At 33.1% G+C, this 13644-nt stretch overlaps 1 protein-coding gene across 1 annotated transcript; it reads left to right on the top strand.

Annotated features, from left to right (window-relative positions):
• The first annotated feature begins 4563 nt into the window (after positions 1-4563).
• On the top strand, positions 4564-13576 carry LOC107802930 (uncharacterized). The gene is made up of 6 exons (XM_016626509.2): positions 4564-4741; positions 8214-8331; positions 8766-12011; positions 12122-12364; positions 12587-12745; positions 13064-13576. Exons 2-6 carry the CDS (start codon positions 8251-8253, stop codon positions 13280-13282), a joined length of 3948 nt encoding a protein of 1315 aa, XP_016481995.2. The 5' UTR covers positions 4564-4741; positions 8214-8250; the 3' UTR covers positions 13283-13576.
• Positions 13577-13644: the final 68 nt, after the last annotated feature.

Genomic DNA, 13644 nt, shown 5'->3' with positions numbered 1-13644 from the left:
ATTAACGATATGGCAGTAAAATATTTATACATATAGAAGATTTCATTCAATTCTACTCAGCGAAAATCAAGATGTTTAAAAAGCTGTTTAATATCTTTCCCTATTTTTTCTCTTGAAACCAATCTATTCCATAACATAAATACAATTAAAAATCCTTGGTATATTCTGTTTATCTAATTGTGTTTAGGTATAAAACTTTTATACACTTTTGTCTTCGAAATATCCATCAGTATAATTTCAGTATGATTCGATTCACTCCCCATAGGACCATAGATAACTTTCATGAGTACCAGTGTACCAAAATATAATTTTCGTATAATTTATTATATTCACAATATAATTTCAGTATAATTTATTATATTTATTGTATACTTTTAGTATAATTTATTATATTCACAATATAATTTTTATATTTTTTTGTGATCCATAGTAAAATTTTAATATAATTTTTATACCCAGTGTACTATTTCAAATATGATTCACTTAAATAAACTCCCCAAAGATTTCAATTGTATAATTTCAGTATAATTTTATTATGTTTACAATATAATATTAATATAATATATTATATCCACATTAATTATTCTAATTATATTTTTTGAAACATTCTAAAATTTTACTCATTAATAAGGATAAAAATAGATTCCGTGATTGGTGCCTTGTGTTTACACATTAATGTTATGCATAATATTTAATCTATGCTAGTATTGCAAGAAAAGTTGCTATTTATGGAATAAACAAAAAATTGATGTTCTTTTTATAAATATTTTTCAAAAAGGTATTAAGCTTGTAAGAATCTATTTTTAAAAATAATAGGTTCATAGGTATTTAAAAAATAATATTAGTACTTTCAATACAAAAGTAGAGTTTTTAATATATAAAAAAACTTTTTAGATATATAAATAAAGTAATAATTTGACTTGCTTAAAATAGGTAGATAAATAATTTTTCCAAGGTTTTATTTTTCCACTTCTTACTCCATTAAAATATTTACTCTCATCGTTAATTTGTCCAGGTCAATCTTTCTTTTTTCCAAACTCTTTATATTTCAGAAACCCTTACATATTTTCTGTCTTTCTCTTTGATATTTTTATTCACCTTCTTTCTCCAATATTTCATTAGTTCAAGTGTTCAACAATACTTTTAAGCTTCCAATAGTTCTATACTTCTATTTCTCTATAATCTTATCTAAGATAAACAATATCTCAAGAAAAATTAAATGAGTTGATTATATTATCAATTGAAAAGGAATTATAACAGAAAATCGATTGTAAAAAAGATTATTAACAACTTTATATCTCAAAAAGTTAGAAGAATATACTTCAAATAAAAATATTTCTTATAATTTTCTTTTAAAAATTTAGGCTTCATATTAAGCTTTGGCCTTTGGCCTCCCATATGCTTGAGCCGCCCCTGTATTTCTGGTAGACCTCGGCTAAAAAAAAGACGAAAAAGAAGCAGTAGCAACAAGTAATAACACCAGCTATCAAGTTATAAGAAAATCAAAGCGAAAGAAACAACAAACAGTAATAGAAATCTACAACTATGAAAATATAAGACTAAAACTAATACTACTGGTATGGACAAAGAAAACTTCGACTATCTAACATTCTACCCTAATTCTCGACCTCCACACCCTTCTATCAAGGGTCATGTTCTCAGCAAGCTGAAGCATCACCATGTCTTGCCTAATCATCTCTCTCCGGTACTTCTTTGGCCCATATAGAGGACAAGATGCGAGAAGAGAGGCTAAAATGATTCGGACATAAAATTTGTTTTGCCCTACCGTACTGTAGCTAATTGTGGAAGACATATTAAAGTTAAGGAATTAAATCATATGTCTAAGATTTGTTTCGTTTGAAGCCAGATATGCAACGAGTACTATAAATTATGAAATGCAAATTTACGATGGGTATAAAAGGGTGAGAAAAGAGTGACATTCCAACTAACATGGCCACGACATAAAAATGAAATCAAAGAAAAAATAAGGATACAATTTTTGGCAGGTACTTGTTAGTATTATTGAGGAGAGATGTGATTCTTTCTAGTACGAGTTTTGCTATTATCGTGAAAAGAGTTATGACCAATAATTAAGAAGCTTAATTAGCTTAGCTACGTACCATTTAGACTGGACGTTACAATGTGAGCAATAAAGATATCAACGTGCTATCAATATGATTGATTAATGTATTTCCGTTTATTCTTACATCTAAAATGCCACTAATTGTATTTGTATAATTATACTCTCTTGATGGTCGTTTGGTAAGAGGTATAAGAATAGTACTGAATATGGTGTTTTAGTAATGTTGGGCTTAGTTATGGTGACATTAGTTATGCTAAAATTATGCCTTATCCACTGTTTAGTTTGGTGTATTAAAAGCATTGCATAATTTCTTAAAAAAAAATAATTGTTTGCAAAAATATCCTCCAAAATATGGGAAAAGTACTTGGAATAGGTTTGAGGGGCAATTATGTCTTTAATAATATTTATGCAAATATTAGAAACCCGTGCATTGTTAATACCATGATTTGCTATGTATTAGTTATACATAAGTTGAAAAAATATATCAAACAAGGAATTAGTAATATACAAAAATAGTGTTTGCATTATTTTTTTCTAATACATCCTAGTCTCCTGCCAAACGACCCCTTAGAGTACTTGATCAATAGGCAAATTCTGAGGTTCTGAAGGTATCATGATAGATTGATAGTATATCTTGGCTATTTCAAAAATTTAAGGTATCTCAGGTATGTAATGTTTGGCTTTTCAATTCTAATATGCTACATATTTGCCATCTTCTATACTGTAAAATCTAGATTCATGTGTACAACGTAATACGAACAAACCATCTTAAAAAAAAGACCCATTTCAAGGAAGAAGATGAGGAAATGGATTAGACATTTCATCTAATATTCCATATAGATAGTTCGATTAACTAAAAATTGTCCCATAAGCAAACCATTATTTTTGTTGTTTGCATAAGCTGGGATCACGAAAGCAATTTCTATTCATTTGTCTATTACAAATGATCAATGGAAAAATCAGAATTTTCACCGAGTCAATTAAAATAGATATAAAAAAAATACATGAAGAAGTAATTTTTTTTTAATATATATATGTATGGATTAACTACAGTGGAATTTGCAATAAATTGTTGTTTAAAGGTGGCTCCGCCATTGCTAATGGTTTCATAACCATGTACAAAGAAATTAAAATATGAAGAAAAAATACTCAAAAAAGACAATGAAATTCGACATATATATATATATATATATAAAAATTTTTACCTAACAACAGTACACAGTATAGTTACTGCTAATGGTTTAATTACCATGTAAGATGGATGTAAAAGACATAAAATGAGGAATCAAAGGGGGAAGATGAGTAATTAACAGAAATGTGGGTGCTGTAAAGCATAGCAGCTGAGGGCCTGAAAAAATTTGGTAATCCAAAAAGGAAAAAGAAAATGTCTTCATCGTAGGGACAGAAGACTAGCTAGGAAAGGGCGGTTTGGCCGGTCATCAAGTGGCCGTCACCACCTCACCTTCAAAAAGAGAACTTTGCCTAATCTTTTTGTATTGACAGAATTAACCTTATTATTTTATTTTTTGAACTCCAATTAAAAAAATAATGTGAATGATACAGAATGATTATCAACCTCTTCTTTTTAACTTTTCTAAGGAGGGACGGTTCTATAATAACGAAAAAGAAAAGCATGAAGAGTGCAGGTTCTTTTTTAGAATATAATTTTAATATTAGCTTAAGGAAACACATTAAAAAATGTTTGGTTGAAATTTAAAATCATAACAATAGTTCCTATAACAGATTAATGAGAATTTCAATTAGTTTCTAATTGGAGCATAATTATAGTAATGCAAATTTTGATTTTGGTATCACATTTCAAATTTCGATGATAAAAGTGGCAAGGAGTTGATTATGGTGTTTTATAAAGTTTTCCGTTTACGCTACCAAATCAAAAGATATATTACTATATTTTTTTTAATTTATATCAAATAGAATGCCCGATAAACATTTCACAAACACCATTGCAAATTAAAGCTGAAATTTAGTCACCATTCATGAAATCTTTGAATTTTCTAATACTTTTGAATGTTGAACTAACCAAATATCTCGATATTTTAATTTATGTAGTAGTGTTTGATTGGATAAAATTTTAACCCATATTTAATATTACAAGAGACGTTAAAAAGTTTGTGAAAGCATCATATTATTAGATTTTGATTTTAAAACGTCAAATGAGTTTGAATTTATGTAATTTGTAAAAGTTGCATAAAAATGAGCGCGTATATGAATTAGGATAAAAAAGAATTAAATACAGTAGCAAGGTAAAAAACTATTATAGTAGTGATTGAGAGATAAAGTTGTAATAATACAAGAAATGAGTGGCAAATGTGAGAAAAGTAGGGGAAAGCGGGCAAAATTTGAACAAAACTATTCTCCAATAGAATTCCAAATAGGGGTGGCCCCCGCCCACAGCCAATCCACCTCCTCATTGGCCCCCACCGCTCTTCTACTAGCCAAAGAAGGCAAAGGTCTCTCTCCTCTTTCCATTTTCTTCTACTAAATACCAACAATTTCTCCAGAATCTTTCTTCATCTCTCTCTCTCTCTCTCTCTCTCTTAAATCATTTGGCACTTTTTCCAAGTTCGAAACAAAAACAAAAACTTCACTCCGAAAAGTAAAGCAGCGAAAATCAAAATCGTCGTCTCTCTCCCTCAGGTAAGAACTCATCATTTTCTCTGTTTTTTTTCCATCGATCTCTCTGTTACTCTCTCTGTGTATTATTATTGCATATATCTTTGATCTGTGAAGTTATAGTGTGTATTTCGGCTCACTAATCAGTACTGTGCTTCGAAATTGTGGAAAAAATGTGAAATTTCTAGTATTTGATCAGTTGATAGAGCTTCTACATGAAGATCTCGTTTCAGTTTTAATTTTAATTTTTTTATTTTTTAGTTCGATGTAGATCGCTAATTAGTAATCATTTTACAGTATTGAATTTTTTAGCAGAGTACTGTTTTTCCTATGATCTTCAAATTGTTGCTCGCTTTTGATCGTCTTACTTGGCTTACATGTTTTATCATCAAGCACCAGTTCATATCATGTATTAATTTTGTTTAATTATAATTACTTAAAATTCTGTAGAAAATATTTAGAATTGTTTAGTTGAGAGGTTAAATCAGTGGTGGATTTGATTATATTCATAGTGCAATATAATCAGTAGAAATGGTAACTTAGTGATTCTTACCGGAAACACACAGCTTTCGTGCCTTTATTTTCAATCAGAGTTTAAGTTTTTGTATGCGTTATATTTTTTTACACAATCAGAACATTTATAAAGTAATAAGTAATTACATACTAAGCTTTTAAGCTTTTATAAGACATTAACTTATAACCTAATAAAAGTAATAACTGATAAGTTATCGTAAGTTAAATTACATTTGTAATGTAAAAAAGTTTTACAATATGATGCAAATAAATATTTTCTTTTTTCTTCCCCTTTCGTTACGATTAGATCCTTTGGACTTTGGGAATGAGGACATGCTAGCTCAGCTGTAGTTTAATTTTCGTCAAGGCGATCGGAATATAACCCGCCTTTTGTGGGATCCACATGCTTTTTTGTTTACTTTAACATAAAATTTGCGTGATTTTAAAATTGTAAAATATCAGTAGCATATTTAGATTTGATTCCATCTTAAATACAATTTGCTATTCACTAGGCTAAATACTGTAGTGGCTTTCACTTGGGTAGAATTTTTCATTTAATTGCTTCATCTTAGTTTGCTTTCCATCTTCGTGTTTTTGTTGAAATTTTACGCAAGGAAATAATAATAATAATAATAATAATAATAATAATAATAATAATAATAATAATAATAATAATAATAACAAAAACAATAACAACTTAGCATTCTTATTTTCTAATTTCTTGTTTTTTTTTCATTTCTCTTTTTTTAATAGGGATTTGTTTCTATCAGTTGTCCATTTATTAAGAATTTTGGGTACTCTATTCCATTTTCTTGCTTTGTGGGATATTTATTTATCTACCACAGGACATGCGTTAGAACGTTACGAAGAGAAAATTAGTGTAATATTACACAATCGCGTAGAATAATTTAAGGTATTCTTATTCTACTTTTTGACTCATTATTTTGACTCTACGCTTAGACTCCGTGACGCTTAACGGCTTAAGACTCGATCTGTTTTACATTTCTTTATTTAATTCACTAAAAGGTTGAGGAATATCGAAGAACACAATAGTAAAATAGGTGGAATCCGAGGTAAATATTTTCATATAACATAGGTGGAATCGGAAAATAATAGTGGTAAATTTATTATAAACTGCAACGTAATGGACTCTTAACTTTGTAGCGGGAGTTGGTAGAATTTCTTTTTTGTTGTATTTGTGACCTCATCGTGTTATCGCTGTTGTTATGTGCTTTGTCATAGTCTAAAGTTCTTTTTAATTTCTAGTATTATTATATATAAGCTGGCTTGGCTCACTTGGCCAACCTAACTTTAGTACTTTTTCCTTTGTTAAATTGACTGTAGCAGAAATGGGTAGATAGGTATATAATTATATTAAATGAAGCAAACTGAAAGACGATTATTAAATCGCTAAATAGTATGGTTAAATACGTCTTTTTGTTTATATTAAATTATATTATTACCATAGATAAGCGATTTAATAAGATGAAAATGTATATAATTTACTATGGTTAAGTCATAAGTGATTGAAATTTTTATACAAAATACATGTCATGTATTTATTAATAATTTTTCAATATTATTTAAATATATGTGTGTGCGCCCATGCTCAAAAACTCTTATGGTGCAATTATTATTGGGTGCACCTCTACAAGTCAAATTGACGGTTCAAATTCTACTCCAGACGGTCTTATTTTCTGTATGGAGAATAGATATATATGTAAAAATCACTAAAATTTCGAAAAGAGTATAATTTTAAACATATAATTTTAAAAGTGCAATAAATTCATCATAAAAGACTTAAATTAAATCCGTAAATATAAATTCATCCGCTTCATTATAATCCCGAATCCGCCTCTAAATCGAAGCCGCGTGAAGGAGTAAAATATTAGGAACCGAATCTCCATTATCAGCCAACAGGGAGGCAGGAGGCCACGCTATATGCAACAAATGATGACAAGAACTAAGAAGATGCCAATTGCCATGTTTATGATGTTTTGGACTTTTGGTGTCTGTCCCACCAAGGAATTCGTGCACGGCATGATAGAGTAATGCTATCATTTGTTCGGGTCATTTAAGCAAAGTTCAATTAAATAATGCATTTACTAGCTTATAATATTTCGAAAGGATAAGATGGTAAGTCTAAGCCCGACCCGTCAAATATTGAGTTAGTATTACTATTTCTATGCCCTTTGTCTGTAGAGCCACCAAATACTCTTTTTTTTTTTTTTTTTGCTTTTCGATCCATAACTATATTTAATAATAATCTCACTTTCCCCCATCCGAAAAGGCAAAATAGAAAAAAGAAAATCAATATTGTGTAACTTTTTTGGTTTAGTTACCTCCGCTTTCTTTTTTATTTTCTTCTGTTTTGTTAATATATACTCTGTGATTTTATTAAAGAATATCACAAGAATGTATGCACGCAAACTTAATAAATAGACATAATTGTTATTCCTTGAATGGCGTTCCAAGGATTTAAAATAAAATAAAAGAAGTCACATTTCAATCACTATAGTTGTGTTGTTAGAACTATGTCATCTGGAAATCTTGATACCAGAGCTTTACGAAACCATGGAAATTAACTTTAAGATTGGAGAAAATATAAATATTATGTCCACATCGAATTATTGCTCCTTTATTTTCGTTTGTTTTTTAAATGATAAAGTCAATTTTTCTTTATATTGATACTTATATAAAATGGGCACGAATTTGGTAACAACTGTGAATATTACAAAAATGGGCACGAATTATATGCCAGTATTTTGTATACACCAATCCACACAGATAGCTTTTCTTCTTTCTTTTCAATCCCTTTTAAATTATAATGTTTGGAACTAACGTACCATATTCATATAGAGAAGTAAAATATGTTATTGTGAATTGAAGAGTTTTCACTTTTCAGCATGTCCAAACCTTTTTTAAAAGCAATACTTGTTAATTGATCTTTAACTTACTAACGTTGCTGTTTTCTATAATCCAGATACTGTAAGAACTTCACAAGGTGAAACTATTTTTAAATGGAAGCAGAGGCAGCAACCACAGATGTACCAGTGGTACAGGTTTCAGAAAAGATAGAATGCAAAGACGATCCTATTAAGGTAATGCTCGTTACTTGTTTTTTACTTCACTGTCAAGAATTTCATTTTCTTAAATGGCTGTGGTTGATATTGATATTTATATGGTATCAATGTTGGAGCTGGTAAGCTGTCCATATTTATAAATGGCTGTGGTTTGATATTGATATTTATATGGTTTAAAGTGATTTTAAGCTCATAGTTTTAGATGTAAAGGTGGCACCGGAAAAAAAAACATGAATTTACCAGATTGTTGTCAAATGTTATGCAATAAATAGTCTATGACAATCTTAATATTTTCTACTCACTGCATATAATGCATTAACTATGGGAGATCAATTTACTTGATTTCGACTAAATCATTTTTCTATTTTCCCCAGCTTAAAGCTCAAATATTATGCTTGAATGCACTGGTTAAGAAATTTCCTTATCTTCTTTTGGGGTAAATCTTATTACAGGTGCCCAATGGCGAGGCAGAAGGACAGAAGGAACATGAAGAGTCTGCTTTTGATGGAGAGTTCATAAAAGTAGAAAAGGAAGCTTTGGATTCGAAAGATGATTCACATGCTGCAGCTGAAACTTCTCCTGCAGAAGGCAAAAAGTCTGAAGGGGAGCACAGCTCAAGTATTTCATCGGCTAGCAGAGAATATCTGGAAGCACAAGAAAAAGCTAAAGACCTTGAGCTTGAATTGGAAAGAGTTGCTGGGGCATTAAAAGACATCGAATCTGAAAATGTGAAGTTAAAGGATGAATTGTCGCTCACAAAAGAGAAGATGCAGGAAACTGATAAGAAATTTGAAGGGCTTGAACTTGATCACAAGAAATTGCAAGAGCAAATTGTAGAAGCAGAAAGTAGATATAACACTGAGCTTAAAGCATTACAAGAGGCATTGCAAGCTCAAGAATTGAATAGTAAGGATCATGTTAATGTTAAGGAGGCATTCGACAGGCTTAGCCTCGAGTTTGAAAGCTCAAAGAAAAAGATGGAGGAGCTCGAGCACGAGCTGCTGACTTCTGCAGCTGAGGCCAAAAAGTTTGAGGAGTTGCACAAACAAAGTGGCTCACTTGCAGAATCAGAGACAACGAGGGCCTTAGAGTTTGAGAGATTGCTGGAGTTGTCGAAGCAGAGTGCAAAAGAATTTGAAGACCAGATGGCTTCTTTACAAGAAGAACTCAAGGGCCTAAATGAGAAGATTACTGAAAATCAGAAGGTTGAAGAAGCACTCACATGTACAGCTTCGGAGCTTTCTAGAGTTCAAGGAGAGCTAGAGATCTCAAAATCACAAGTACAAGATATTGAGAGTAAACTTGCATCAAAAGAAGCTCTTATAGATGAATTAAGCCAAGAGTTGGATATTAGAAAAGCTTCTGAATCTCAGGTAAAAGAGGATTTTTCGGCTCTTGAGCTTCTATTATCATCCACTAAAGAAGATCTTCAAGCTAAAGTATCTGAGTTGGAAGACATAAAGTTGAAGCTTCAGGAGGAAGCAGATTTAAAGGAACAATACGATGCTAAACTGAAAAGCCAGGAGACACAACTCTCAGTGTCGCAGGAGGAGCTGGCCAAACTATCTACAGAGAAAGGAGCACTTGAAGCTGCTGTAGCCGAGCTAAACAACACTGTGGTCCAGATGAAGGAATTATGTGGTGATCTAGAGGTGAAATTGCAGCTTTCAGATGAGAATTTCAGCAAAGCAGATTCTCTTCTTTCTCAAGCTTTAGCAAACAGTGCCGAGCTAGAACAGAAGCTGAAATCGTTGGAAGAGCTTCACCATGAATCTGGAAATGCCTTAACTACTGCCAACCAGAAAAATGTTGAGCTTGAGGACATGCTACAAGTCTCCAACACTGCGGTAGAAGAAGCAAAATCACTACTTGGAGAAATGGAGAAACGCTGTATTGCAGCTGAAGAAAAGAATGTGGAACTAGAACAACAAATAAATCTGGTGGAACTGAAAAGCAATGATACTAAGAGGGAACTAGAGCAGTTCTCTGGGAAAGTTTCTGAACTAAATGCCATTCTTGAGAAGACCCTGGAAGAAAGGAAACAGTTGGATACTAAATTGCAGGAGTTCGAGGAGAAGATAGCTCATTTGGATTCTGAGTTGGTCAAATCAACTGCTCGTAATTTAGAACTTGAAGCGGAGCTTAAGACTGTCGCTGAGAAGTGCACTGAGCATGAGGGTCGGGCCAACATCACTGATCAACGCAGCCGTGAATTGGAGGACTTGATGCTGGTATCCCACTCGAAAGTAGATGAAGCAGGCAAAAAGGTTAGTGACTTGGAGTTATTGCTCGAAACAGAGAAATATAGGATTCAGGAGCTTGAAGAACAAATAAGCACATTAGAGAAGAAATGTGTGGCAGCAGAAGTAGAATCAAAGAAGCACGCTGACAGGGCATCTGAACTTGAAGCAGAAGTAGAGGCATTCCAAATGAAATCATCAAGCCTTGAGGTTGCTCTGGAGGAGACCAAGGAGAAAGAAAAGGAATTGAGTCAATGCTTGAACAATGTGACAGAGGAGAAGAAAAACTTAGAGGATGTCTACACGAATTCAGTTGAAAAACTAGCTGAAACAGAAAACCTGCTTGAGGTCCTGCGTAATGAATTGAATGCCACTCAACAGAGACTGGAAGGTATTGAGAACGATCTTACCGCTGCTGGGTTGAAAGAGAGTGAGGTGATGGAAAAGCTAAAGTCAGCGGAAGAGCAGCTTGAGCAACAAGGAAGAGTTTTGGAGCAAGCAACAGCTAGAAGCATAGAGCTAGAGTCATTGCACGATACACTTAAAAGGGATTCGGAGCTCAAAATCCAAGAGGCCACTGGCAAATTTGTTACAAGAGATTCAGAGGCACAAACGTTGAATGAGAAACTGAGGGCTCTTGAAGATCAGCTAAAGAGTTACGAGGAGCAGATTGCTAAATCTACTGAAAGTTTTTCGGCTGTTAAGGAAGAACTGGATCAGGTGTTGGCGAAGCTGGCTTCGTCTGAAACTGATAATGAAGACCTCAAAAAGAAAATCTTGGAGGCAGAGAGTAAAGCTGCAGACATTTTATCTGAAAATCAACAGTTAGCGGAGACGAATATGCTGCTTAAGAACAGGGTGAGTGATCTTGAAGAACAGTTAAACTCAGCCCATGCAGAAAAGGAGGCCAGTGTTCAACAACTAGTTTCTCATATGAACACTATCACAGAACTGTCAGAGCAGCATTCTAGAGCCTCCGAACTTCAATCGGCAACTGAAGCCCGCATCTCAGAAACAGAGGCAAAGCTGCACGAAGCCATTCAAAACTTCAGCCAGAAAGAGTCAGAAGGTATAGAGTTATTGGATAAGCTACAGTCTCTTGAAGCTCTGGTGAAAACATATGAAGAGCAGGCTCATGAAACAGCTACTCTGGCTGAAACTCAAAAGGTGGAACTAGAGCAGAGCTGCAAGAATTTGAGTGATCTTGAAAGCGTCGTTGAAGAGCTGAAAGGGAAGTGTACCGAACTTGAAAAGGAGAGAGAAGGACTAACTCAAGAGAACTCAGAGCTAAAGGGGAAAATGGCCTCAAATGAGTCTAAACTCAATGATTTAGAAGCCAAAGTGTCAGCTGCATTTGCCGAGAAGAATGAAGCAGTTGAAGAGCTTACATCCTCAAAGCAAGTTATAGACAACTTAAAAGAGCAGCTTACCTCTGAAGGCCAAAAGCTACAACTTCAGGTTAGTGCCTACCTAAACTTTGAAACGATGTTTTCATACTATGCAACGATTACTGCAGGAGGTATTTTACATCTGACAACTTACTATTCTTAAAAATTCACTGTTTACAGTTATCATCCATTTTGGAGGAAAACAACTTGCTCAATGAAACACATCAAACCTCCAAGAAGGAGCTGCAAAATGTCATTGCACATCTTGAAGAACAGTTGAAAGAACTCAAGTCAAGTGAAGATTCTCTGAAAAGTCAATTAGAAGTTTTCCAGGCTGAGATTCATCACAAGTCTGAATTGCAAAGCCGTATCAAGGAGCTTGAAGAGCAATTAGCTAGTGCTGAGGCTCAACTGGAAAAGGAGGTAATGTAATTTTTAGACAGTTCAATACACAACCAAGTATCCTTCCTTAATAGTACTACTATTAACTAAATTATAACCAATTCTGTAGCATTTTTCAAATATTAGGTTGTCATCCCAGTAAATGTTTCTGGTTTTTCCTCTTCTTCTACCATGGCATAACAATTAAACATTTACATTTTAAGCTTGATTACTAATTCACATTTGAAATGTCCAATAATACAGAAAGAGGCTATGTCCAATAAGGGCTTAGAGCAGGAGGCAACTCTGAAGAGTTCATCAGAGGAGCTGCAAGTCAAAAGCAAAGAACTCCTACTTCTACAAAACCAAGTTAAGGAACTTGAGGAGAAACTGCAGCAGGCTGATGCTACATTGAAGCATAAGGTCAGTTTTTTTCTTGAAGCATATTTGCTGGGATGGGGTATCTTGAATAGTTGAATGGAATCTGCATTTTTTAATTCTACCATTTCACATCTTTAATCGCCTCTAGTTTACAAGAATTAAAAAACATGGCATATACAAGTAACCAAAATGAACAGGGACATCTCTTAATCTTATATCTCGAGTCTTTTAGATGACTGCTTGCCTAAAATTATTATGGACGAGAGCAATGTAAACTATGTACTAATAACTGTGACCATAGCGATTGTGAAATAGCTCGAAAGATCAATGAGTTGTAATAGCTTTTAATTCAAATTGCAGGATAATGTAGAGGTGAAATCTAGGGATATTGGAGAAATGCTCCCAATTCCAACGAAGCGAAAGAGCAAGAAGAAGACGGAAGTCTCTTCAACTCAACCATCATCCAGTGAACAACAAGTTCAGCATATCGAAGGATCTTCTGCCATGACTCTGAAATTTATTTTGGGTGTTGCTCTAGTTTCAGTGATCGTGGGAATAATTCTTGGTAAAAGATATTAGTATCAAGGTGTTCGAGTTTTGGTCTTGTTTTGAGAATGGGTTATTCTTTTTTATTTTTGGGGGATACATTTGTTTTCCCCCTTTGTGATTTTTGAAAAGCAGTTGGATTTTTATTGTTGGTATCTTACTTGATAGTTGGGGGCTAAAAGTTTGTTGGGGAACTGGTTTTCATGTTTCCCTCAACTTAATTGATTAATGTAGTAATCATAAGTTGTATTTAGTTTTGGTCATGAATTTGTTTATTTAAGAAAGCATCGATTGTTGAAGATTTCAAGATTCCAGCTTTTGGCCAAACTTTTATTCTTGCTCAAGTCCGGAAAGTTGCAGCTTTTTGTGATATGTGTGTCATTTGCTTTAATTAA

Source organism: Nicotiana tabacum, chromosome 10 (assembly GCF_000715075.1).
Source record: "Nicotiana tabacum cultivar K326 chromosome 10, ASM71507v2, whole genome shotgun sequence".
In the NCBI taxonomy this organism is placed as follows: Eukaryota; Viridiplantae; Streptophyta; class Magnoliopsida; order Solanales; family Solanaceae; genus Nicotiana; species Nicotiana tabacum.
The sequence above is the reverse complement of the archived record's forward strand: the minus strand, read 5'-3'. Positions and strand labels throughout refer to the sequence as shown.